The 27,464-nt window shown below is 39.1% G+C and overlaps 1 protein-coding gene across 1 annotated transcript; it reads right to left on the bottom strand.

The window, feature by feature from the left end:
- Nucleotides 1–13,276: 13,276 nt before the first annotated feature.
- Nucleotides 13,277–27,165, bottom strand: fbxo32 (F-box protein 32). Its single transcript, XM_034058230.3, has 9 exons — nt 26,918–27,165; nt 24,656–24,768; nt 24,175–24,224; nt 23,987–24,079; nt 21,698–21,791; nt 20,370–20,554; nt 18,899–19,081; nt 15,885–16,028; nt 13,277–15,396 (listed from the first exon to the last, which is right to left on the bottom strand). Exons 1-9 carry the CDS (start codon nt 27,025–27,027, stop codon nt 15,307–15,309), a joined length of 1,062 nt encoding a protein of 353 aa, XP_033914121.1. The 5' UTR covers nt 27,028–27,165; the 3' UTR covers nt 13,277–15,306.
- Nucleotides 27,166–27,464: the final 299 nt, after the last annotated feature.

Here is a 27,464-nt window from a genome sequence, read left to right as displayed (position 1 = left end):
CGGCGGGGGCCTCTTCCATGGGCTCCGCTGTTTCTTCCGCGGAGCCCCGGACCGCCTCGGGGGATGGATCCTTCTCCCCCTCTGTGGCATTACGAGGGCCGGGGCCCTCGTTGCCGGCAGAGGGGGGACGCCGAGGCGGTCGCTTTGGTTTTAGGGGGCCCTCTATCGCCCCCCCGGGGACCCTCACCAAGAGGCCGGTACGAATGCGCGCCTGCGCCCTCCTCTTCCCCCTGAGGCTGCCGGAGGCTGTCCCCTGCCCTGCCACGGCGACGGGGAGCTCACCTCCGGCAGCGCTTCTCTCCTCGCCCTCTGGGGGGAGGAGGTGTTTGGTTTTACGGGCGGCTTTGCCGCCCTGCTTCGCGGGGGGTGCCCTGGGGGGAGTCTCCTTATCAGGGACTCCCCCTGACCCACCGCCAGATGGTGCGGCAGCGGGCTTCGTCTCCCCCCGCTTGGCCTCCCCCGTGGACCTGGCCGCCACCTTCATTTTGCGGCGGGCGACCAAGGTCCAGTCGGTGGCCTTCTCCCCCGGCGTGCTTCCCGGAGGCGCGGAGGGTCCGGCCACCTCGGGGGCCTTCTCTCCCTTTCCCCCCTCAGATGTTCCTGGGAGGGGGGCGGGTGCCTTTTTGCCCCCCTCTGTGGGCCTTTTTGAGGGCCCCGGGGGCGAGGTGGACTCGGAGGGGCGCGGTGCTGGCGCGGGTGGCTTTGCGCCCTGCTGGAGCTTGGGGCACCTCTTTTTCTGGTGCCCCAGCTCCTTGCAGTGATAGCACCGCACCTCCTCCGAGGAATAAAAGATTACATAGTTGGTCCCCTCGAAGGGGACCACAAAACTGCCCTCCACTGTGTCCCTCCCCGCCAGGTGGATGGTCACCTGGCGGCGGAAGGACAGGATGTGGCGGAGGGCCTGGTCTTTGCAGCCCAGGGGGAGGGGGTGGATCGATGTTTTGATCTCCCCCAGGGCCTGCAGGTGGGGCCTGAGCAGGTCGTCCCTCAAAAAAGGTGGCACATTAGAAAGGACGACCCTTGTGCCCAGGCCCGCGAGCGGTTCGACAGGGATGAAGATCCCCGCCACCGCGAGACCCCTCTCGATCGCCGCCTCCGATTTCAAGAAGAAGACGGCTTTGCCGTACATCTTGGAGGCCGCCACGATGGCCGATGGCCCCACCACCTTGGCCATGGCCTTGACAAAGCCCTCGATCGAGAGGGAGTCCTTCAGGAGGCACCTGACCCCGTGCCTCCTGGTAATATTTTTAAAGGGGGCTGCAGCCTCCCCTGCAGCCACCTTTGCCCATTTTGTCGGGGCCTGTGGAGCTTGCCCACTCATAATTTTATTTTATTTGTTTATTTATTTATGTATTTATATATTTATTTATTTGAAAACAAACAAACAATAATTCAAAATAAAACAAACACAAATTGCACACCCCTGCACTCCAATAGTGCAGGGGCACACAAAACACAAAGGTTTTTTTTTTTTTTTTTTAATAATTAAATAAACCAAAAATAAAGCAAACAAACAAAAATTATTTATTTATTTTTAAAACAACAAAAATAAAAATTCACACACCACCCTGCACTCCAATAGTGCAGGGGCACTCACACATACAAAAAGAAAAATAAAATAATCAAAAAACACAAAGGTTTTTTTTTTTTTTTTTTTTTTTTTTTTTTTTTTAACAAACAAACGTATTTGTTAATAAAACAAATAAACAAATACAAATCACACACCCCTGCACTCCAATAGTGCAGGGGTAAAAGAAAAATTCAAAAATAAATCAAAGTTTAAAACTAAAAAATAGTTTTAAACTTAAAAGTAAATCAAAACCAAACTAAGGGCAAACAAAGGAGCACATGGCCTGTGCTCCCTGCCTGCCCTTCCCCCACTCTGCACAAGGCAGGAGCAGGGGATTAAAACAAAAGTATTTTTAAAACAAAAACTAAAACAGTGTAATTATTAAAAATAATTTTAAAACAAACTAAAGAAAGTGCTCTTTAATATAAAAATTAAAAAGCAAAGAAAAGAAACTAGTTTAAGTAAAGTAAAAATTAAAAGAACAAACCAAACAAAAGAAAAAACAAGCCAAAAGAAAAAAGAAAAAATAAATAAAATGTGGTTTTAAAACAAAAAATAAAAGTTTTAATCAACAAAAAAGGTGCTCTGCTGCTTTAGAAGTAAGAGAAAATAAAAAGATTTTGAAAATAAAAAGTTGAACACACTGTTTTTAGAAGTTTGAGCAGGAGCTCTCGTGGCACACGTCTGCTCTCGCTCAAGGGGACAGCAGCAGTGTCCCCCACCTGGGATTGAACCCACAACCCTCCAGTCAAGAGTCCAGAGCCCTAACCACTACTCCACACTGAATGCATAATTAACAAATACTGTCACATAATTGAAAAATGCAGAAGAAATATAAGAAAAAAACAGAATAGTAGCACATTCTGCACATTCAAATAAGACCATTTTGGTTTCTTTCATATAAAAACATAAGAACATAAGAATATTTACAAACGAGAGGAGGCAATTCAGCCCATCTTGCTCGTTTGGTTGTTAGTAGCTTAATGATCCCAGAATCTCATCAAGCAGCTTCTTGAAGGATCCCAGGGTGTCAGCTTCAACAACATTACTGGGGAGTTGGTTCCAGACCCTCACAATTCTTTGTGTAAAAAAGTGCCTCCTATTTTCTGTTCTGAATGCCCCTTTATCTAATCTCCATTTGTAACCCCTGGTCCTTTTTTCTTTTTTCAAGTCAAAGAAGTCCCCTGGGTCAACATTGTCTATACCTTTCAGGATTTTGAATGTTTGAATCAGATCGTCTTCTTTGTTCAAGACTGAATAGATTCAATTCTTTTAGCCTGTCTGCATACGACATGCCTTTTAAACCCGGGATAATTCTGGTTGCTCTTCTTTGCACTCTTTCTAGAGCAGCAATATCCTTTTTGTAACGAGGTGACCAGAACTGAACACAATATTCTAGGTGAGGTCTTACTAATGCATTGTAAAGTTTTAACATTACTTCCCTTGATTTAAATTCAACACTTCTCACAATATATCCGAGCATCTTGTTAGCCTTTTTTATAGCTTCCCCACATTGTCTAGATGAAGACATTTCTGAGTCAACATAAACTCCTAGGTCTTTTTCATAGTTCCCTTCTTCAATTTCACTCCCATATGATATTTATAATGCACTTTTATTGCCCGCATGCAATACTTTACACTTTTCTCTATTAAATTTCATTTGCCATGTGTCTGCCCAATTTTGAATGCTGTCTAGATCCTTTATTATTATTATTATTATTATTATTATTATTATTATTATTATTATTATTATTATTATTTATTTCTAAGCAGACGCCCTTATCCAGGGCGACTTACAATTGTTACAAGATATCACATTATTTTTACATACAATTACCCATTTGGGTTTTTTATTGGAGAAATCTAGGTAAAGTACCTTGCTCAAGGGTACAGCAGCAGCGTCCCCTACCAGGGATTGAACCCACGACTCTCCGGTCAAGAGTCCAGAGCCCTAACCACTACTCCACACTGCTGCTCCACACTTGTTTGTTTGTGTTTGTGCTGCGTGCTCCGCTCCTCCCCCGTGTCCCAGAACGCTGCGGGATTTGAATCAGCTGCTCCGAGTTTCAGCTTATCAGAAAAATACACGCAGCTGCAAGGCTTTAAGCTGCAATGTTTTCTGATTAAAGCAACTCCAAATTTAAAGATGTAATTCCTCCTTTCTGCTTCTAACTGCGTTGTACTTGTCCACGACTGTACTTCTCCCACGATGTCGCTTCCACAAATCAAGGCACGCCTCCCCTCTAGTCAGTGCCTTGACAAATTGCGTTAGGAAGCAGTCATTTGTCATTTCCACCATTTCAATTTCATCCATCGTGCTCCCCACCGGGTTTTCCTGTTTTATATGGGTGTGGCAGGATGGCTTGCAGTGGTGAGGTGTGGTGACGTCATGGACCAGGAAGTACAGAAACCAAAACAATGGATGGGCGGGTGAAACTGAACGCAACAGCGTTCAGCTGATTTAATAAATAAAAATACAAAACAAAATATTTAAACACATAACAAAATACAAAAACAAAAGGGCACAAGAGCCAAACAAATAAACAGAAACAAGTATATCTTATTATATAGCAATTGTTCGTTATATTTTCCTCGCTCTCTCTCTCCGCTCCCCGTTCTCTCCTCTCTACACTCAACCACCCCGCAGCACGGACACACTACGGGCACGGACCGTGACATACATATATATTGTGAAAAAGTGGTATTGTGGTGCTACTGAACACCGGTATTTTTTTTTGCACAGACTGGAGTGAACTCGTCACTTATTCAGGTGAATACTTGGGCTCCCTCTGGATGAGTGAGCCAGGAACACAGGTGAGTAGAGGTTGGGCTCCCTCTGGTGGAGTGAGCCAGGAACACAGGTAAGTAGAGGTTGGGCTCCCTCTGGTGGAGTGAGCCAGGAACACAGGCAGGTAGAGGTCGGAAGTCCCTCTTGACCAGGAACACAGATAAGTAGCGATTGGGCTCCCTCTGGTAGAGTGAGCCGGGAACACAGGTGAGTGGTGGTCGAGCTCCCTCGAATGATTACACTGTGTAACAATTTTTTTTTTTTTGGTTCCTGGGTAGTAAGTGTTATTTCCTAATTGCTTATGCCTCAAAAGTATAGAAAATGGCTATTATTCCCCACAAACTTTGCTTTTGTGACCAGGACAGTGATATTTTGAAATTTACCTATTTTCCAGAAGATTCCAGATAGATTCAGTGCTGAGTAAACTTGGAGTAACTTCTAGAACTTTCTAGAACTTTCCAGTAATATAAATAGTAGTATAAATACAGGGGCCTTAAGCCCACCAGTTCAGTTTAGTTCCAGCTGCCTAAGTGAATACATATCTGCATTTTTCTGAGATGGCATCAAGAGAGGCTGCAAGCATCCGGCAGACGCATTTTGCTATGTCTGCGGCCAATTTATCAAGACAAGAGCGAAAAAGTACTCCAGCATCTGCTAAGATGTGTGAGGCCTACAAGGCATATTTCGGCATGCCTGTCGGGGATCAAGACAAACCCTGGGCACCTCATTTCACCTGCGAGCACTGCAAAAAAACTCTGGAAGGTAAGATGGACAATTGTTGCTCGGAATTTTATGTTATAAAATTTGTTAACATTTTTAAAATTGTAAAAGTTTTTAATTTTAAAATGTTTTACAATTTTCAATGTTATTGAGAAAATCTATCATATATGAAAAATGTTGCGAGAATCTCTTACACATTAGTCATGGGTGAAATAAATGTATTTTTGTAGGATGTTACAGAGGGGAAAAGAGAGCCATGAAGTTCGCTATCCCAAGAATTTGGCGAGAACCCACTGACCACTCAAGCAACTGCTACTTCTGCATGGTGGACCCTTCCAAGCGGACCGAGTTCTCTGTGGGGAGGAACAACGTCAAGTGGGAGCCACTGGTGGACCCCCGGAAGGTGCTGATGCCACCACTGCACATCAAATTGGGCCTTATGAAACAATTTGTCAGAGCTCTAGATAAGGAGCCGGCAGCCTTCAAGTACCTTCAAGACTTCTTCCCTAAGCTGTCTGAGGCAAAGGTCAAAGCCGGTGTCTTCATCGGACCACAGATAAAGAAGATCCTGGAGTGCAATGAATTCCCCAAGAAGCTCACTAGTAAGGAGAAAGCGGCTTGGAACAGCTTTGTCGCAGTGGTTCGGGGCTTCCTGGGCAATCACAAGGCCGAAAACTATGTGGAGCTGGTTGAGACTCTGGTGAAGAACTACGGCACAATGGGCTGTAGGATGTCCCTCAAAGTCCATATCCTTGATGCTCATCTTGATAAATTCAAGGAGAACATGGGAGCGTACTCGGAGGAGCAAGGCGAGCGCTTCCACCAGGATATACTGGACTTTGAACGCCGCTACCAAGGACAGTATAACGAGAACATGATGGGAGACTACATTTGGGGGCTGATTCGTGAAAGTGATTTACAGTATAATCGTAAATCTCGAAAAACTACTCACTTCTAAATCTTTTGTAGTCATTTTTGTATTACTTTAGTATAAATACATGTTAATTTGGATTCATATGTTGTTTTTTTCTCATTGGAAATTGGTAAATTTCAAAATATCACTGACCTGGTCACAAGAGCAAAGTTTGTGGGGAATAATAGCTATTTTCTATACTTTTGAGGCATAAGCAATTAGGAAATAACACTTACTACCCAGGAACAAAAATTGTGTTACATAGTGTTATTTCCTGGAACACAGAGACACAGAGAACAGCGGCACCCTCTGGAGGAGTGTGCCTGGAAAACAAGCAAGGGAAAATCCAAGATATGCAGAAGTGTTCCTACTACAGCCGGGTTCAAAAACAAACACAGATGAAAACTGAATTCCCCTCAACAGGAATGACGTGACACTTGTTCTCCCACTGATGTGACTGTTTTAAAAGTGCCACGTCCAAACAGTAATAAACAATGTCCCAATACCACGGTCTTGTTTTGTAGTTTTCTTGAACCATAAACACTTCTCGCTGATATGCGGATCGCTGCTCCTGCAGCTGGTAATCAAACAGTGTTTTAGCCAGTCCCGGTCAAATAAATAACACACACTCGGTTTGTCGATCGCTGCTCCTGCAGCTGGAAACCATACAGTGTTTTAACCAGTCCGGTCTTATGAATAACACACTTGGCAAGTAGATCGCTGCTCCTGCAGCAGGTAACCAAACAGTGTTTTAACCAGTCCTGGTCATATAAACAACACACTTGGTCTGTATGTCGTTGCTCCTGCAGCTGGTAACCAAACAGTATTATACACCGTGACTGCAGCACCACACAGGTACCCCAGCTAACCCCACGGATCACCTAATAACAATGGCGTAGACAGCGGTAAACACAGTAATTAAATAATTGGCCACTGCGAAACAAAACCAAAACAAATCAAAACAAAAGTCTGCCTCACCAAGAGGAAAAACGCGCTATACTAGACTTTCACAAAATAGCTACGACTGGAATGTAAAGCACTTACTATCGCTTTCCCAAGACACGGGAATAATCTCCAAGGCTTGCGCAGGCAGGACAATCGGGCGGAGTTCCCCTGTCGCAGCTGACCCTGAACCAGTTATTCTGTGCAGTAAAACACTGGACCCTTTTGCGTCACGGATTTCCGTAGCTAAGGTTCACAGTTCATCAATTGATTCAGATTCAGTTGTGTTAAGTCTGCCAACTGATGATGTAAAGCAAAACAGCAACTGGGTGCCTGAAAATATGAACAACAGTGAGTTTTGGCCTCCTTCAGTATTCTGGATGGAGGGCATACCTCGCAAAGTGACCCTATGTGAACAAAATTAAATGTATAGAAACAATATGTACAGATCCAGAATTATTGTAAAAGGTGCAGAGCTAACTCTGACTCATGAAATGAAAAGTAATCCTCTTGTCATGTAAGCATGTAATAGGTGCAGAGGTAAATCAACAGTGATTGGGCCCAAACCTTATATATCTCTTGGAACAACATGCAAAAATTATAGCATAAAGCACCATGCCATATATTTGAAAAAGTGCTTATGATGGTGTTTTACATTAATCAAAGACATTAGCCTTGAAAAAAAAAACAAGGGTGTGTGGAAATCTGCTTGTGCAGGCAACTCTTAGAATCAGATAAAGGTCAGAGCCTGGTAAATACAAGACTTATTATTACCACTTAAACTTAATGAAACTAATTGAACTGACCATTGTATGAGGCAATCTTTTGTCAAATACTTTGTTAGACATTAGTATATGGAGTCAAAACTGACTCATTAAAAACATATTGAAACACAATATGAGGCTAGGAGAAACACATACTTTTAATTTAGCAAAATATAATCAATTAGAGATGATGTCACATATTAAAAACATCTCTCATATATACAAATATAAGAAATAGTGTTTGCATGCACATATAACAGAAGTATTTTTTGTATTATCTTATAACCAGGATCTTGTGAACCTTGATTCACCTAACTTTTCAGATAAAGGAGGGGGTCGAGAAAAAAGAGGATGAGATCATGGTTCAGTGTTGGACAATTATAACATTTTAAATTTATTGGTACATGACTCCAATTAATTCTGAAAAGTTGGTCGGATCTTTTTGAAAATTGTTATTTGCCAAAAAGGTAAAAACTGTCTACACAGATTAATGATTGAATTTAATTGAGGCTTCTCATGTATTCCAATGAGGAGAAAATCCTATAAAACCCCTAGATAAATCACAGTGGAGGACCACAATCATACCTACTCACATTGACAGGGTAAAGTGGTCCATTTTCTGCAGACTTACACATTTAAGCTGATCAAACTCAGTTTCATCTGCTTCTTGAAGACAGTATGTTCTTTTGTTTACGCTGCACTTCTTTGTATTGAAGGGTAAGCATTTATTCAATTATTTTTTTATCTCACATGTATTGAATGCATTGCTATAAGGGATTTGCACTATGTTTTAGAATTACGAGAGTATTCTGTTGAATGTGCTGAGATATAGCAGTGAGTGCTTTAGGCGATGTGTTCTTGGCTGGGATTAAAGAAACTTAGTCTCAAGAATCGTTACCATTCGCGGGCCTTGCAAATACATATAATTGTATTGAAGTGTTAATGCTAATATCTGTTAAGACACTGGACTGCCCAGATTGTCTGTCAGCTGGGATTCGACGTAGACTGTAACTACTCAATCCAATATTTAGCAGTTAATAAACCGAATGAGTACTGATCATACTCTGATTCGTAAAACTTCAAATACATGAGTCTGTGTGAATTTCATGATTATTAAAGGTCATCTGGATATGTTGCAGGTCCAGTGCACGAACATGAACCCGAGGAGTTATTAACATCTCTGTCCTCCTAAACGTCTCCCCTGAGTTTAAGAGTGTGTGCAGAGCAAATAAAAAGAGTACGAATAAAATCTGAACTCTCAGAATTCTGACACCCCACAATCACTCAACCCCCAATTGTTCTGCTCCTTTTAAGCTGTATAACCCCACCTTTTAATTAATACTGAGGTTTCTGGGGTGTGTAGTTTTTTCCCCAGTGATGCCATTCCTTAAAGGCGCCACTGCCTTTTCTTCACACATCCCTCCCCTCAGCACCAACCTGTCAGTTTGAGCGGCCCAACTAACCCCATGCATCCTCGACAGCCCATCTGCATTTGCATTCTTTGTTCCGCTTCTATGCTCTATCTTAAATTTATATGGTTGTAGCGCTAAGAGCCATCGAGTTACCCAAGCATTTTTTTCTTTATTCTCCTTCATGAATTTAAGAGGTGAGTGGTCCGTCACCAGAGTAAACTCCCTCCCTAACAGATAGTATTTTAGGGATAGATAGCCCATTTTACATCCAAACATTCTTTTTCCACAACTGCATATTTCCTTTCTCGGGGCAACAACTTTCTGCAAAGATATCCTATTGGGTGTTCCTCCCCATCAATAATTTGAGTACAGTCCCCAAACCTACCTCTGAGGCGTCGGTCTGAACAATAAAGGGCTGTGAAAAGTCAGGAACTCTTAAAACGGGGCTATTACACAGGGCCTGTTTAATGGTTTTAAAGGCTTCCTCTGTTTCTGAGGACCACTTTACCCGTACTGGAGCAGATTTTTTTATTAGGTCGGTTAGGGGCGTAGCGATGGAGGAGAAGTCAGGCACGAACCTCCGATAGTAGCCCACTAAACCTAAGAAGGCTCTCACTTGTTTCTTATCTTTCGGGATGGGCCACTTAGTGATGGCTTCTATTTTACTAGTTTGGGGTTTCACTCTACCTCCCCCTACCACAAACCCTAGGTACTGAGCTTCTTGCAAACCCACAAAGCACTTCTCGGGGTTTGCTGTTAATGACGCTGCCCTCAATAACTGAAGGACTGCATTCACCTTACTAAGATGATCTTCCCATGATTCGGTGAATATTACAATGTCGTCAATGTAGGCTGACGCATATTGGACATGAGGTCTTAAGATTTTGTCCATTAGCCATTGGAAAGTGGCGGGGGCGCCATGTAGACCAAATGGCATTACTTTATAGTGGAACAATCCTAGGGGTGTGGCAAATGCCGTCTTTTCCCGTGACTCCTGGCTAAGAGGAATTTGCCAATACCCCTTCATGAGGTCTAGGGTTGTTAAGTATTTCGCTGATACTAGCCTTTCTATTAACTCATCTACCCATGGCATTGGATACAAGTCAAACTTGGAGACCTGGTTCAATTGCCGAAAATCATTACAAAACCGCCAAGTACCATCACGATCGGACTGTTCCAAGGACTTGAGGACTCCTCGATTATGTCCAGTCTTTTCATGGCTTCGACCTCGCGAATGACTTCGTCCCGTTGGACCTCCAGGATCCTGTAAGACCTAACCCTGACACACACCCCTGGGGGTGTGTGGACCTCATGTTGTATATAGTAATTGAAATGTATTTGCTTACGATTGTAAGTCTGCTAAGAAATAAATAATAATAATAATAATAATAATAATAATAATAATAATAATAATAGCTGCAGTCCTTCCTGGTACTGGAGAAAAGACATCCTGGTTATCCAGCACCAATTGATGTACCTCCTGTGTTTGTTGCTGTGTGAGTGAGGGGCTAATATTAATGGACCGAGTTGCTAGAGGGGCACCCCCCTCTTTACCTAGAGCCATTACCGCTACCAAAGCCTGCCAATCTACCCAAGGCTTGAGGAGGTTAATGTGGTTGCTCCTTCTTCCGTTTATCTGACTGTCGTACCTTATAATTTACTTTCCTCTACGGATTCTACTATCTCGTACGGGCCTTGCCACCTTGTAAATAATTTACTCTATGGGGTTGGCACAAAGACCAAGGTTGAAACAGCGTCGAGTAGCCGACTTATTATATTGCCCGGCTTGGCGAGCTTGTGCTTCTGCCATGTGGGCCTTGACTATGGGGGTTACCTTTTCTATTCGGTCGTATCTGTAATATGTAATCCACTACATTTCGGCCTGATGACTTTTGAGCCTCCCAAGTTTCCTTGGCTATGTGTAGGATTCCCTGTGGTTGTTTCCCATATAATAGCTCAAACGGGGAGAAACCCATTGAAGACTGGGGCACTTTGTGAATAGCGAACATCAGATGGGGTATAAGGAGGTCCCAGTCTCTTCCATCTTTACTAGCTACCTTCCTTAACATAGACTTCAGGGTCTTATTAAATCTCTCTACAAGCCCATCGGTCTGAGGGTGGTAAACCGATGTTCTAATGGGCGTAATTTTAAGGGCTGTACAGAAATCTTTCATTAATTGACTCACAAAAGGTGTGCCCTGGTCCGTTAAGACTTCTTTAGGGATTCCTACTTGTGAGAATAAGTGTACTAACTCCTTTGTTATAGCTTTGGAAGTTGTGTTACGTAAAGGAATCGCTTCTGGGTATCGGGTAGCATAATCAAGAATCACCAAGATATACTCATGACCTCTGGCAGACTTATTTATCGGTCCCACGAGGACTCCTAGGTCTTTTTCATAGTTCCCTTCTTCAATTTCAGTATCTCCCATATGATATTTATAACACACATTTTTATTGCCTGCATGCAATACTTTACAATTTTCTCTATTAAATGTCATTTGCCATGTGTCTGCCCAGTTCTGAATGCTGTCTAGATCATTTTGAATGACCTTTGCTGCTGCAACAGTGTTTGCCACTCCTCCTATTTTTGTGTCGTCTGCAAATTTAACAAGTTTAGGAATAGCAGAGGACCTAATACTAATCCCTGTGGTACACCACTGGTTACCTTGCTCCATTTTGAGGTTTTCCTCTCTAATCAGTACTTTCTGTTTTCTACATGTTAACCACTCCCTAACCCATGTGCATGCATTTCCTTGAATCTCTACTGACTGTCTCCCAGGATATTGTTACTATATAGGTATTTTTCCATTTTTTATCTTATTATAGTTTCCATAAGTTTACATATAATAGAAGGCTTATTGGTCTGTAGTTACCTGGTTCGGTTTTGTCTCCCTTTTTGTGGATCGGTATTACGTATGCAATTTTCCAGTCTGCAGTACAACCCCTGTGTCAAGAGACTGTTGCATGATCTTAGTTAGTGGTTTGTAAATAACTTCTTTCATTTCTTTGAGTACTATTGGGAGGATCTTATCTGGCCCAGGGGATTTGTTTATTTTAAGAGCTCCTAGTCCCTTTAACACTTCTGCCTCTGTTATGCTAAAGTTATTTAAAATTGGATAGGAACAGGTCGACATGTGGGGCATGTTGTTCGTGTCCTCCTTTGTAAAAAGCTTTGTAAAGTGCCTTTTTTTGCTGCATATTTTTTTTAATTGATCTATTAAACGATTTTGGCCATTTTGTTTTAGATTTGTCTACTTTTGGGATGTAATTGTTTTGTGCCTCCAGTACTACAGTTTTAAAAAACAGCCATCCTTTTTCTGTTGATGTTTTCTCTATTTTACTCCAATCCACTTCTGTTAGTCTCTGTTTCATACCTTCATAGTTTGCTTGTCTAAAATTGTAAACCTTAGCTTTAGTCATTACTTTGGGGATTTTAAAAAAACACTTCAAATGAGACCATGTTGTGGTCTGAGTTTGCCAATGGCTCTCTGACCTGTTTTAGTTATTCTGTCTTCATTATTTGAAAAGACTAAATCAAGGCATGCCTCCCCTCTAGTCGGTGCCTTGACAAATTGTGTTAGGAAGCAGTCATTTGTCATTTCCACCATTTCAATCTTGTCCGTCGTGCTCCCCACCGGGTTTTCCCATTTTATATGGGGGAAGTTGAAATCCCCCATTAGTATGGCGTCTCCTTTTCTACACGCATTTCTAATGTCATTGTATAACAGATTATTTTCCTCGGCGTCTAAATTCCCTTTGAATTTTTGTCCATTATTCTGACCCATATTGATTCACCGTTGTTTTCTTTGTCCAGATTTAACACCTGGGCTTCAGGAACCCGGGGCCAAGGAGAAGACACAACACAACACTGTAAAATATCTGGACCCTAATTAGTTATGGAAAAAATTAAGCAAATTAAAATATTATAGGAATTATTGATGCAAACATAATACATTTAAAAATATATGTAATAGGAGATTTATTTGTATTTACTGTTAAATATGTTATGGTAAGAGTGCTTAATTGGCTTGAGTATTTTGTTCTAAACATGTGACTGACAAGTAAGTAAATGCATCTTTTTTCATGTCAAAGTTTGGTGGTTTTATTATGTCCATGCTGAATCCCACAGCATCCATTTTATCCAGATTTTAGACAATGAGATAACAGTTGTACAACAATGGTAGTTCTTTATTATACAATAACATCGGATTTGTTAACTTAAATAAAACATGGGCTCTTTAACAAGCAAAAAAATCTTACACACACACACACACACAATGTCCACAAAATTATAAAGATGGGGCAAGGTAATTGATCATTTTGCACCTGGGAAGCCACAAAGTAATGCTCATTTAGTTTTATTTTGTTTAGAAAATTTAAATTGGCAAAGGCCAAATGGTAGGATATATACAGTGGTGGTATGCAAGGAGTTCCAAGCCACGTTGTCAATGCTGAAGATCAGTCTTGATAAAGTTTTAGGATCAATCAGCCACTAGGAACCAGACAACTCTTGTATGTACATTTTGTTCTTATTTTAAAATACAGGGCCAAATAACAAAATAAAAAGATAGTGACAAAGTGCTATCATACATAGTTCAGTAGTTTTTATGTAATTAGCCAGTTTATTTTAAAAGAATAAAGAGAAACAAAAATTTAGAGGAAAAATGTTATAATTTATTGCAAAATGAAAACAAATTACCATTTTGTATTAGAATATTATTCAGAAAATATTTAAAACCATCTTGTACTTTTAGACATTGTTCTTGTACAACACGCAAACTTAAACGAACCACTTCCAAATAAAATACAAAATGATATACTGGCAAGTCAGAGGATTCCATAATCATTAAATGTTTGAAATAAAACTACATTTTAGATGTTAAACCCAATAATATCTCCCAAGAGGGAATTTAAGCATCAAGGCTAGTCACAGCTGACTAAACACTAGTCCAGTGGTGGCCAAAGTTTGCCCTTCCAGTCCTGATTCTGAAGTAGTTCATTATCTTTTTTTACCTGTTAATCCTGGAGTGAAATGGACTTCCAAGACCATGATTGGCCACCCCTGCACTAGAGTGCCACCCTTAATTACACTAACCACTTGGTTAATTACCCCTAATAATAATCACAAAATCATGCAGCTAATTAACGTAATCTCTGCTACTCACATGCTGTTGCTCAATAATACATTTAATATGACTCACTTCAAAGTTAAAATAAAAAAATGTAGATTGAAAACTGAACATTCTGCCTTTGTAAAAAGTTTAAAAGATGTAGAAAAGTGAAAAAAGAAGTTTACATACAAATACAGTTTTAAAATAAAGTATCATGCTCTGACCCGAGTCAGTATTATAACCAGTATTATTAGTATTACTACTATTTTTTTAAATTCACATAAAACCGTTAAACTGGAAAGTCCATGGCAGATGTACTCCACACAGGGTCCAGCTTTTCCACAAAAAAAAACAAAACAAAACAAAAAAAACATGCTTAAATCTAATACTCTGGTTTAGATTTCTATCTGCGATTGCCTCTACATTATGCAAAGAATTTCTTGTAGATTTATGTAATGTAGAATTGTAAGTTATTAGAATGTTTTAGTATCAATTACGCTAATAATTTCAGAACTAAAAGTCAGTGAAAAAAATATGTTTAAACCACAAATCAGTCTAAATATACAGATTAAATACGTTAATATCAGCTTTGTCTTTTTTTTTAAACTTACATTTAATGACATAGTATTCTTATTAATGTTCACAGTGTCTAATCATGTCAAGTGTATTTTCTCTTGCAATTTTTTTTATGACAGACTTGACAAAAAAAGAGAGCGAGAAATACATGCTTAACATGATTAAAGGTAGCCAAACATATTTTACATTATGACCACAATTCCGTTAGGTTTCTTTTTGGTTTCCTTTAAGCCTAAGGCATTTCTTTTTTTTAAAGTGACAGTACATAAACTAAATAAATATTTTCATTTGGATCCTCATTTGAAGTTGATTTAGTGCTACAGTTTGTTTTCTAAACAATATTCAATGACATGGATTCCACGTACGTCTTAAAACATTAGGAATAATAACATTCGTTCTTTAAAGCATCATGTTCTTCCGGTGTGACTCGAGACACCCACTAATACACTGCACTGTATACAAATATGTACAAATCAATGGTCTCAATTGCTCTCAGAGTTCTTGTGTAGTTTAGAATTTGAACAGGTTGATGAAGCCCTGTGGTGAGATAGGGATGCAGCAGCTCTCTGTATTGTTGGCTGTACAGGGGTGGTCTGTGTCCTTGAGAGGGAAAATTGAATACACATTAATTAACTGGATGATTAATTCTAATGCAGTCAATTTGTGACTGTTTAATTGTATTGTACAATACCCATAAAATAGAACTTGACAGAGAAAATAAATCTAATAATACATTGTGTACTAACTGTAAATCATATCTCAACGTGTTTGGTAGGAACCAAAAGCATGCCTTTCTTTCAGAACTTCAAATGTGAGACCTATATAGTGAATATGGAAGTGTAAGAAAGGAGTTTTATGCAGTATTTTCATAAGCTATAAACCACATTAATAATAAACAAATCACAATATGTTGGCTCTATTCTTAAGAATCATGTTTTGATTTCAGTGTCAGCATGCAATAGTTCTAGAAAACGAATCCCCCTCCTTAACATGTCTATCACTTAGCTGTCATTATCTCCCAACTGTGTTCAAACTCAGCTATAGCAGTCCCATATTAAAAAACATGAAATAAAATAAAAAACCCTTACCTTCCAGAAAAGGATGTGGCAGTGTGTACAGAACTGCAGCGTGTCAACGTACTGCTCCTTTCTTGGGTAACATCTCAACAGCTTGAAATACATCTTCTTCCAGTCCTGGTGTCCCTTGTCAGACATTATTAAACGTTTGCGGATCTGTGGAAACAAAGAACAATATAAAACGTATTATATCCAATAGCTACTTTATTTCACATGCATATATATATATATATATATATATATATATATATATATATATATATATATATATATTACACACACACATATATATTTATTATATATATTTAAATGTACACATTTGAAAAGATTAAAAAATATTTTATTTTCAGGATGTTTTGGGCAAAAGCCCTTCAGCTGTTTAAAAAGAAAAGTAAAGTAAACACAGTGCAGTAAACTTGTTGTTATTCAAGAATTGTAATTATACAAACATTCTGTGGATGATGTCATGATTATTAGAATAAAATGTTCATTCCAAGAGGTTCCAAAGTTCCCAGTTTGAAGATCAACTCTTTGTTTCCGAGCAACAGTTGTTCCATAGCACTGATTGATCACACAGACTGTGATGTCTTCAGCAGTGTGATCATCACTGTTGAAGTGACGGGCTACTGGAAATGCAATGGTGTTAATGCAAATGCTTAAGTGTTCTACAAACCGGTCTGCTAAACGCCTTTTAGTTTCCCCAATATATAATTTGTTGCATTTCTTGCAGATAATGCAGTAGACTATTCCTTCAGAGGTACATGTAAAATTTTCATGAATGTTGAATGAAGATTTAATGCCTCTAATCTCTGTTTCAGAATGAATGTATTTACAGGTATTACATCGTTGTCTATTACATGGATATGTGCCTTTCAAAGGTTCCCCAGAAGGACGAATAGCACTGTGTACCACATCTTCTCTTATATTCTTGTCTCTTTTATATGACATCAAGGGGGGGGGGGTCTTGAAAATAGGCACTGTAGATGGGTCTTGTTGTAAAATTGTTTTTTTTTTTTTTGCACAATTGTCTGTATCTTTCTGTTGGTAGGGTGGTAAGTGAGGACCAGAGGGATTCTATCATCTGTGTGTTGTATATTGTTATTATATAAAGCATTTTCTCTATTCATATTTGAAATGCGGGATTTAGCTTTAGTGAAGATCTTGTGGAAAGCCACAATTTCCCAAAAACACACACGTTTCCTCGCTTTTGCCCGAAACGTCCTGAAAATCAAATATTTTTTAAAAAATCGTGTACATTTAAAAAAAAAAAAAAAAAGTATTTATATCTGTTTGATATTTTATTTTAAAACACTGAAACTCAAAATCAATTATTGTAAGGTGACATTGGTTTTATGTTGGGAAATATTTAAGAAATAAAAAACTGAAATATCTTGCTGCATAAGTATTCAACCCCTGTGCTGTGGAAGCTCCCAGTTTACACCGATGAAAGAAATTGCCCTAGTGAGGACACAATTACCTTACCATTGGCCTCCACCTGTGAACCATTAAAGTTGCTATCACATTTTCTGGATAAAAACACCCTCTGTTGAAGGATCATTGGTCAGGCTGTGAATCTGAAGGAAAATGAAGACCAAAGAGCATTCTACAGACGTAATACAAATGCATAGATTAGGGAAAGGGTACAGAATAATATCCAAGTGTTTGGATATCCCAGTGAGCACAGTTGGATCAATAATCAGGAAGTGGAAGCTGCATCACACCACCCAGGTACTGCCAAGAAAAGTCCGTCCCTCAAAACTCAGCACTCAAACAAGAAGGAGACTTGTGAGAGAAGCCACAGAGAGGCCAACAATCACTTTGAAGGAGCTACAGAGTTCAGTGGCTGGGAGTGGAGTAATGGTGCACCAGTCAACCATATCAAGAGCTCTGCATAACACTGGCCTGTATGGAAGGGTGGCGAGAAAGAAGCCGTTACTCAAAAAGTACCATCTGAAAGCACGTCTGGAGTTTGCCAGAAAGCATGAGAGTGACCCAGCTGTGATGTGGGAAAAGGTTTTGTGGTCAGATGAGACCAAGATAGAGCTTTTTGGCCAAAATTCAAAGCGCTATGTGTGGCGCAAACCTAACACTGCCCATGCCTCAAGACACACCATCCCAGTGAAGTATGGTGGTGGCAGCATCATGCTGTGGGGATGCTTCTCATCAGCAGGGACTGGGCATCTTGTTAAAATTGAAGGAAGAATGGATGGAGCAAAATACAGGGACATACTGCAAGAGAACCTGCTTCAGTCCGCTAAAAAACACTGAAGCTTGGGAGGAAATTCACCTTTCAGCAGGACAATGATCCCAAGCATAAGTCCAAAGCAACATTGGAGTGGCTCAAGAACAAAAAGGTGAATGTCCTACAGTGGCCCAGTCAAAGTCCTGATCTCAATCCCATTGAGAATCTGTGGCACTATTTGAAAATTGCGGTCCGCAAGCGTCGTCCAACCAACCTGAACAACCTGGAGCAAATGTGCCAAGAAGAATGGGCCAAAATCACTCCGACACTGTGTGCAAAGCTGGTACATACTTACCCCAAAAGACTTAAAGCTGTTATTGCAGCAAAAGGTGGCTCTACCAAATATTAATGTCTGGGGGTTGAATACTTATGCAAGCAAGATATTTCAGTTTTTTATTTTTCTTAAAAATATTTCCCAACATAAAACCAATGTCACCTTACAATAATTGATTTTGAGTTTCAGTGTTTTAAAATAAAATATCAAACAGAACGAAATTTCAATGTACCATTTGTAATTCAGTAATATTAGAGAATTGGTCAGGGGTCTGAATACTTTTGCAAGGCACTGTAATATATATTACACACACTTCTTGTAGATACTATAAAAGCTGTTAAAACTAGACTTACATTTACAACATTTGAACTCACACAGATAAACTTAAAAGGCTTTTCTTTTTTTTTTTTTTTTTTTAAAAGCTTGCCAGAAAGTTAATTGAATTTTATGTTTTGTATCCAAACAAAAGGGCACTTAGGACAGACTGTTGTAATTGCCTATTGCCCACACCTGTCGGTCAGAGAAGTGGTACTGGCAGAGATTTTTCCACAGAAGCCTGTCTTCACAGAGCAAATTCAGTGTCGGTGATGCCTGTCCCAGACTGACAATGTCCCTCCCATCAGATAGCCTCTGCATGATGTTCAGTTGTAAACACATTGGGAGGTCAATGAGGGTCATCCCCTTTGAGGAAGGCTGAGAATGCAAACAAAGTAATGTTTTTGTTATTGGCCTGTGACATTTTACAGAATAAGAACATAAGAAAGTTTACAAACGAGAGGAGGCCATTCAGCTCATCTTGCTCGTTTGGTTGTTAGTAGCTTATTGATCCCAGAATCTCATCAAGCAGCTTCTGAAGTATCCCAGGGTGTCAGCTTCAACATTACTGGGGAGTTGGTTCCAGACCCTCACAATTCTCTGTGTAAAAAAGTGCCTCTTATTTTCTGTTCCGAATGTTCTTTTATCTAATCTACATTTGTGACCCCTGGTCCTTGTTTCTTTTTTCAGGTCAAAAAAGTCCCCTGGGTCGACATCGAATACTTGAATCAGATCACCACGTAGTCTTCTTTGTTCAAGACCGATTAGATTCAGTTCTTTTAGCCTGTCTGCATACGACATGCCTTTTAAACCCGGGATAATTCTGGTCGCTCTTCTTTGCTCTCTTTCTAGAGCAGCAATATCCTTTTTGTAACGAGGTGACCAGAACTGAACACAATATTCTAACGCATTGTAAAGTTTTAACATTACTTCCCTTGATTTAAATTCAACACTTCTCACAACATATCTGAGCATCTTGTTGGCCTTTTTTATAGCTTCCCCACATTGTCTAGATGAAGACATTTCTGAGTCAACATAAACTCCTAGGTCTTTTTCATAGTTCCCTTCTTCAATTTCACTATCTCCCATATGATATTTATAATGCACATTTTCATTGCCTGCATGCAGTACTTTACACTTTTCTCTATTAAATATCATTTGCCATGTGTCTGCCCAGTTCTGAATGCTGACCTTTGCTGCTGCAACAGTGTTTGCCACTCCTCCTATTTTTGTGTCATCTGCAAATTGAACAAGTTTGCTTACTATACCAGAATCTAAATCATTAATGTAGATTAGGAATAGCAGAGGACCTAATACTGATCCCTGTGGTACACCACTGGTTACCTCGCTCCATTTTGAGGTTTCTCCTCTAATCAGTACTTTGTTTTCTACATGTTAACCACTCCCTAATCCATGTGCATGCATTTCCTTGAATCCCTACTGTGTTCAGTTTGAGAATTAATCTTTTGTGGGACTTTGTCAAAAGCTTTCTGGAAATCTAAATAAACCATGTCGTATTATCCATTGTCGATGTTGCATCCTCCAAAAAGTCAAGTAGGTTAGTTAGACACGATCTCCCTTTCCTAAAACCATGCTGACTGTCTCCCAGGATATTGTTACCATATAGGTAATTTTCCATTTTGGATCTAACTGTTTAGTATTTTACCTTGCTTATCTGGATGTTGTTCAGTTGCTGCTGCCAATGCAGTATATTTTCCATCCGATGAACCCACATGTTAATGTTTCCCACCAGCACAGACTTGCCCATGTCTTGTACCAGGACACAGAGGGATGTGTAGAGGGACTGCAGGAGTTCCTTAATCAGACGGATGTTCTGCTGATCTTCAAGAACTTTAAAATGAATAGTTAAAAATGGTTATTTCATGTTTTTCTTAAGTGACATTTAGTATGGTTGTGTAGATAGTTTGTGAGTTATAAAACTAGGGAAAGAGGTCAAAAACATTCTACAATATATCTTCATAGGTGCTCAGATCAGTAGGGAAAAGTTTTTGGCACAGCACAAATGTCTGTTGCTGTAAACTTTACACTGTTTTCAAGCTGTAATACCAATTAAAGACAGGGACTATTCCTCAAAAGAACCTTGACTTGCCCTCTTCTGTATTAGATTTTAGAAGAATTTCAAGTCAAAAGACAAATAGATTTACACACAAACATTAAGGAGGTTAGAGTTCAAGCTACAGTAGTAAGAGAGAAGCTCAAGTGTAAGCAACTGTTGTATTTGGTTTTATATATATATATATATATATATATATATATATATATTTAAAAAAGTTTCTCCTTATATATGTTTAAAAAAAGTTTCTCCTTATAGATCTTGTCATAGGGTATTGTGGAGGTTTTGTATATATCTAGAGACCTACTTTTCCAATTGTGAGGGCCATTTTTAGCAAACAATTTGCTTAATATGAAGGCATCATTATGTCAGACATTTTACAGTAGTATCACAGGGGGGGGGGGGGGGAGGGGTATATGGGGAGCCATATCTACCTCTGTCCATATTTACTTTTCTTAACCAAAATCTAGGTTTTGACATTCCATAGCACAATATATCAATATAATGAAGGGGAATGCAGAGACTTGTCTGTATGTCTGCTGTCAAACTTACATTTTACATAGAGTGGATTCAGGTTACCGATAGCTTTGTATTTACAATTGTGGGGATTCCTGACATTTATTTTGTTTTGTATGGCTGTGTGTGCTTTAAAGCCCTTAAACACAACAGACCATTCCCCTACCAAGTCTTGTTTAGCAGTAGATTGTAAATTATTAAACAACTCTCTTCTTTGTTTACATCATGGGAACACATTGGTTTACAATGTGTGGCACATCCATTTTCCATTGATGGTAATAATATTCCTCAGTGCTAAACAACCCCTTATAATAAGCTATGTTTCTAACAGATTCCAGGTTAGCTCAAGAAGGCATCTGCTTTTTGTCTCGCCTGCTGTTATGAGGGCAACATTCAGTGCTAACCTTTCAGAACGACTTTTTCCAGAATGTTCATGTAGTTCTTCTGTGCAATTCCACTTAGTGACGTTAGCTGGGACTTTGCAATCAGCTCTAGCAGCTAGGAGGAGGATACAAATCAAAAGCCGTCAGCTTTCAAGGATAAACACTTTTAGTACTTGCCAGTAAGACATGACTGGAGAAATATACCAGACAGAATAACAAAACCAAGTCTATTAAAACACAGAAAAGTTACCGAGTATGTACTAAAGAACAAAAATATACTGTTTACAGTAAACAAGAAACACAGTGATCCAGTGGTACAAAAAAATCAAATACAGAGAAACATTTTCATAAAATGTACAGAATACAACTGCTTAAATTGATTACTAAACACATCCATTTCATTACTGTGTCAGTAAAAATGAAAATTAATTGATACACATAAAGTGGACTACATTTAACCAATTTAAGACTTTGCTCTTAAATGTAGCAAACTATTATACATAAAAAGCCTACCCAAAATCATTTAAATATGTTTGCCCGATTCTTAGAGTGACAAATGTTGATAAATTAGGGTGAAAAAATAATTGACTAGGCCTTCAATGTATAACCATATACAATAATGCTTGGTCACTGTGGCAGGGCAAGAAGCCCTGCTGCTGTAAATAGTGCGTATGTTGGAATGCAAGGTTGGCGGGGATGGGGTTAAATCTGTCCCTGCTAGGTATCACAGGTGTGGCCATTCTCCAATTAGGTAATTGATGCTAATTGGGGAGTGGCCACAAGCATAAAAGGAAGCACCTTTGTGTGTGGGGGTGGGGTGATTTTTGTAACAGTGTCATGAAGGCTAATGTCCAGCCTACACGTGTTTTGTTATTTTGTTCTTTTATTTTGGTCCTTGTGCTGTGTTTACTTTGTTCCAGTTTTTGTGTTTGTTTAATAAATGCGTGCTCGCGTGTAACACTTTTGTCTGGGTCTCTTTCCTGTCAGTATCATCTTGCGCCTTGACGCTACCCTGTCACAGTGACCATTAAAAAAAGTTATTCTTATGCTTCCAGTCCTGCTTTTTCTTAAGTGAAAGTTAGTCTTGTATGGTTGTTTAGATAGTTCCTGACTTACAAAACTAAGCAAGGAGGCCCAATACATTTCACAACATGGTTTCACAGGAGCTCAGATCAGCAGGGAAAATCTTTTGGCACAGTGCCAATATATTTGTGTTTTCAAGTTCTAATACCAATTAAAGACAGGGACTATTCCTCAAAAGAACCTTGACTTTGCCTATTCTGTATTATATTTATAAGAATGCCAGATTAAAATACAAATCGATTTGCACACAAACAAAACTGATCAAACTTTAAAAAATACAATTAAAAAGATGGAAACGTGTATTATTGTATCCACTAAGCAACAGTAAATAATGTCAAGTGTTGTGAATGGATCCTTGGGGGAGGGCGATTCCAATCATTCTGACATTGTCGAGGTTAGAGTCACAAGCTACAGCAGTAAGAGAGAAGCACGAGTGGAATGTAACTGTAGAGCCATTGGCACTTCGGATCCGATAAAATTACATCATGGAGAAACACTGCGCCTCCCACTTAGCCTGTTGCTCAACACTGTTTAACATGTGATCATCATCAGCACCCCTGCAAAATGGCCCCAGAGCCTGATACATTCACTGATCCTCCTGTTCCCATTTATCTCTCTGTTGCACTAAGCATCAACAGATCAGTTCATCCGACTCGGGTTTCTTTGTGCCTGACATTCACCATTAGTGGCACTAAGTGTATGTAAAAACATCTTGGAATAGTGTTTCATGTTAATAAACAGTCAGTAAATGATTCCTTATGGAATCCCTTATCTGATGAGTAGCAATTGTCCAAAAGTTATCCATTGCAAGCGCTCAAATCAGGGTTTGGTGCTCATACAATGCTAAAAACAACACATTAAATTGCGATAACTACAACATGAAATCTATTTTGAGTGTTTTATCTGAAGCGTGAAAGGAGTGTGTGGTGAGTTTTTATTTTGTTATGATTCGCCTGGTCATGTGAAGGTGTGTTACATTGATGCCAACTTAAAAGTAAAAAGCAGTGACAGCTGCCAGGCAGCCCACAAAAACTGCAGTTGTACTGGCACTACTGCACAGTGATGCTTGGGGTCTTTGACAGGCGTAAGGACTTTAGTTGGCAACAGGTATTACACAATGTCCTCACATTGTTTTTAGAAGCATGGCCAAAAAACAGGCATATTTTAAGTGTCAATCAAATCAAGGCCTAATACCATGATTGAAGCTACAGTATTACATTAACTTACCCTAACTACATAATTAAATCGTCTGGAATCCAAAATAGCACTGGAAAAATCTAACCGGTTGAATGCTTCTCCCAAGGTGCAATAGCCATGTCGCTGGAAAGAAAATGAAGAAAAAACATGTTTTGCACGGTCAGTTAATATGTACATTTCCTTACAAGCCGTAACATTTTCAGAAAGAAATATTTTACCTCTTTGGTGCTTCCTTTGTGCACATATATCCACTTATCCCGATGGAAATCTGGAGGGGAACAAATTGAAATACTGAAGCCACTGTACATACCAAGCAGATTTAATGGCCAAAGTGGTTTGGATCATTAAAATAGAACTAACTGTAGATGTTTTATTTGGTTTATTTTACAATTTTATTGGCATGTTTCAAGTTTAGTTGAAGGTGTATGGTTCAAGGAAATCACTTCTCAAGACCTGTGTATGCTAAAAGGCTACAGTACAGACTATTGGACAAAACCAGTTTATTCCACTTAGGGCAGAAGATTTTTGGGGGCTTGATTTTTATGATTTTATTTGGGATATGCAGCCTGACTAGTTTTTGGACTAATACACAAGACAGATATGCAATCTAGATTATAACCTTAACATATATAAATAATAATCCAGTTTTAATTAAATCAATAAATCACCACTTTGTAGGGCATGTAAAGTGACTCTTACATGGAATCTTTGTGTTGTTGTTCAGATGGTCCTTCTTTCTCTTCTTGACTGCTGCATCATAATTTATAGCAAGGAAAATATTTTCTTTGTAATACTCCTCTGCCTTGCAGAAGCTGGAAAAAGAGAAGATGAATGACTAATGGAACCCTACACTTACCATATTTCTCCCCAAAAATCTGAAAAGTTTTGTACATCTGACATCTTTCATAAACAATAATACTGCTAAATGTTGTTCTGCAACTTTCTCATTTATAAAGAGGGATGGTTTACTGTCATAATGTAAACCTCATCAGTAACAGGCATGCCAGTGAAATTCAATGCTTTTATCCTAGGCATTTAAAATTCTTCCAATTTTTCTGAGGAGTGTTTATTTTCACTTTGATTCTGGTGACATTCATTTAAACTGCCACCACTCCTTGCAACATACTGCACCTGAAACATGAAACTCCCATGTCTGCACAACCTGTAGGACTTTGGGGTGGGATGTTAATGACAGGTGCACAGAGTTAATCTACAGTATTGTGGAAGGATAGTGAGCGTCACCCATCAAAAGTGCCAATAACTGGAAAACTAAAAAATAATTATATATGAGCCTTGTTACACAATAAGAAACCTATTTAAAAGCCTTGGTTATTAACCCCTTAATGATCTAAAAACTGTGGTGGATCTCACCCTGAAATGCACATTATTTTCACATTGTTTTTTATTGCACTTGCATGTAGGTAAGTAAGTGTACAATAACAGTAGTATTAATGTATTCAAAGTCAAAGGGTGAAAGTATTTAGTTTCACCGCCTGACTAGATCATTAAAATAAACCATATTGAAAGGGTTCAAGTACTTTTCCATTAGACGAAACCTCATGACAAAAAGCATATAAAACACATGTTACTCAACAGTGCTCACAAACTAAACACCACCCGATTGCCTGCCAGGCAGCACACTCCAACGCAAATCTTAGCGGTCACTGATTTCTGAACACAATTTTCAGTTTGCTAAACCCAGCAGATGTCTATTAATCCTGTCTCTGGCAGCACTATTTATAGGACAAGGATGAATAGTTTGCAGAACACAGCTTTACCGAGCAATCAAAACTGAATAACTGCAATTTACTATCTTGAATAGATTAAAGCTTTGACTAAACCAGAAAATAAATTAAAATGGTATATAAACACACATATATAAAATATACAGATTTCACTATTTTAAATTAACTGCATGCTATGTTTGCAAAGCAAAGCATGTTGGGGTGTGGTTCACTACAGGTGGTGGTTTACTTTCAGAATTTGCATTGGGTAGGAAAATCAAACAAGTATACTTTACTGAAATGTGTGGTCAAGCTGCAGGTATAGGCAACAGCTGGATTTTTAGAGCATTTTACATCCCTAGGAAATTCACCTGTCTTACAACCAGTTATTTTAAGGCTTAATCCCAGGAAAACTCCAGATAGGAGGCTGATTATTCCCCAGTGCTGTAACATGCTCTAAATAGATCCAGATGTGGCTTATCTTGGCAGGTTTTAGGGTGATCAAATCAATCTCTTGGTTTTGCTATTGTAGGATTGCAGATATAATGCTATATTGTAAGAAGTCCCTGAAAAAACAAAGTGTATGCACCATCCTATTACGGGAAAACAATGAAATATCCAATCAAAGTAGTAAACGCATGCCAAAGAGACACTTTATAACAGAATAGTGTACCATACACTATGTCGCAAGGATATGCACCATTGTCCTTACATTGCAATAACAAAAACACAATAACAAACATTCACGACAGTAAAAACAATGGAGTAAACCGGGTATAACATGTACCGTCTAGTAGTTTCCATAAAGACCTTTAAATCGTGTGACCTCAGCTGTGCTCCCGAACTAATTATTATCAACACCTGGAAGTCGACTATTAATATACGGCTACACATTCCTAAAAACAAATCAAACAAACCAAAAAAATAATTGTTTCAGTCAAATGGAAATCTGATGCATTATATTATTTGTTTGTTTATGTAATGGTTGTTGAATAACTTAATGTCTGTGTTATTTGACCTAAAAGAAAAGCTAATAATACTATATAAGAAAGTTAGTTTTAGTTTCCCAGATTTAATAGCACAGTGCAATAGTTCCACTTGAATGAGACACTATTTGACTCCGAGTCGTTGGTTCCCTTTGTGTTAACATTTGATACATTGATAAAACAGCATATCGGCTAGTGCGCCATCGCTTTGACCAAGATGGATATTCAACAACATATTATTTTACACCAACCTGAAGTCAGCAACATTGTTCTTTTTTTCATCCGAGTATTTTTTCCATCCATCGTTTGTTTTAACCCAGCACTGACCAGGCGATCTCCAGTCTTGTCCTAGAAATGGCATTTTCAAACTTTTATAATATTTAATAAAACTTAAACTACAAATTATTTTCTTTTCTTTTCTTTTCTGACACAGACTTTCTGGTTTTTCGCTGGTTGTCCCTGCAGCTGTACTTATATCAGCTGATTTTGTTACCGGAAATATGTACAGCGCCGCCTCTTTTGGAATTACTTTCACAACACGTGGCTTTGTTTATCGTCTTGTAAATTGTTGCAATACTTCGCTGGCAGCTCATCCCCTGACTATCACATTATTTCAGCTGCTCTTGAACATTATCACGAAGTGTTAGCCAGTTCAGCTTTTATTTATCCATTGCTTAACAGTGTAAAAATATAGTTTAACACGCCTTACTGTTGAAATGTAATGTTTCAAAAGTAGTTACCGTGTACTTAATATAAGGTTTAAAGTTAAAACATATGTATTTGCCCGTTTTGGAACGT

Source organism: Acipenser ruthenus, chromosome 3 (assembly GCF_902713425.1).
Source record: "Acipenser ruthenus chromosome 3, fAciRut3.2 maternal haplotype, whole genome shotgun sequence".
In the NCBI taxonomy this organism is placed as follows: Eukaryota; Metazoa; Chordata; class Actinopteri; order Acipenseriformes; family Acipenseridae; genus Acipenser; species Acipenser ruthenus.
The sequence above is the reverse complement of the archived record's forward strand: the minus strand, read 5'-3'. Positions and strand labels throughout refer to the sequence as shown.

What these genes read in the sequence shown, in the direction of transcription:
- fbxo32 (XM_034058230.3), bottom strand. Translation starts at nt 27,027, where the DNA reads ATGCCATTTCTAGGACAAGACTGGAGATCGCCTGGTCAGTGCTGGGTT. An exon ending in GATTTAATTATGTAGTTAGG is followed by an intron (nt 21,792 to 23,986) that starts GTAAGTTAATGT and finishes TCCTCCTCCTAG; the next exon opens with CTGCTAGAGCTGATTGCAAA. An exon ending in GGAAAAAGTCGTTCTGAAAG is followed by an intron (nt 20,555 to 21,697) that starts GTTAGCACTGAA and finishes TTCATTTTAAAG; the next exon opens with TTCTTGAAGATCAGCAGAAC.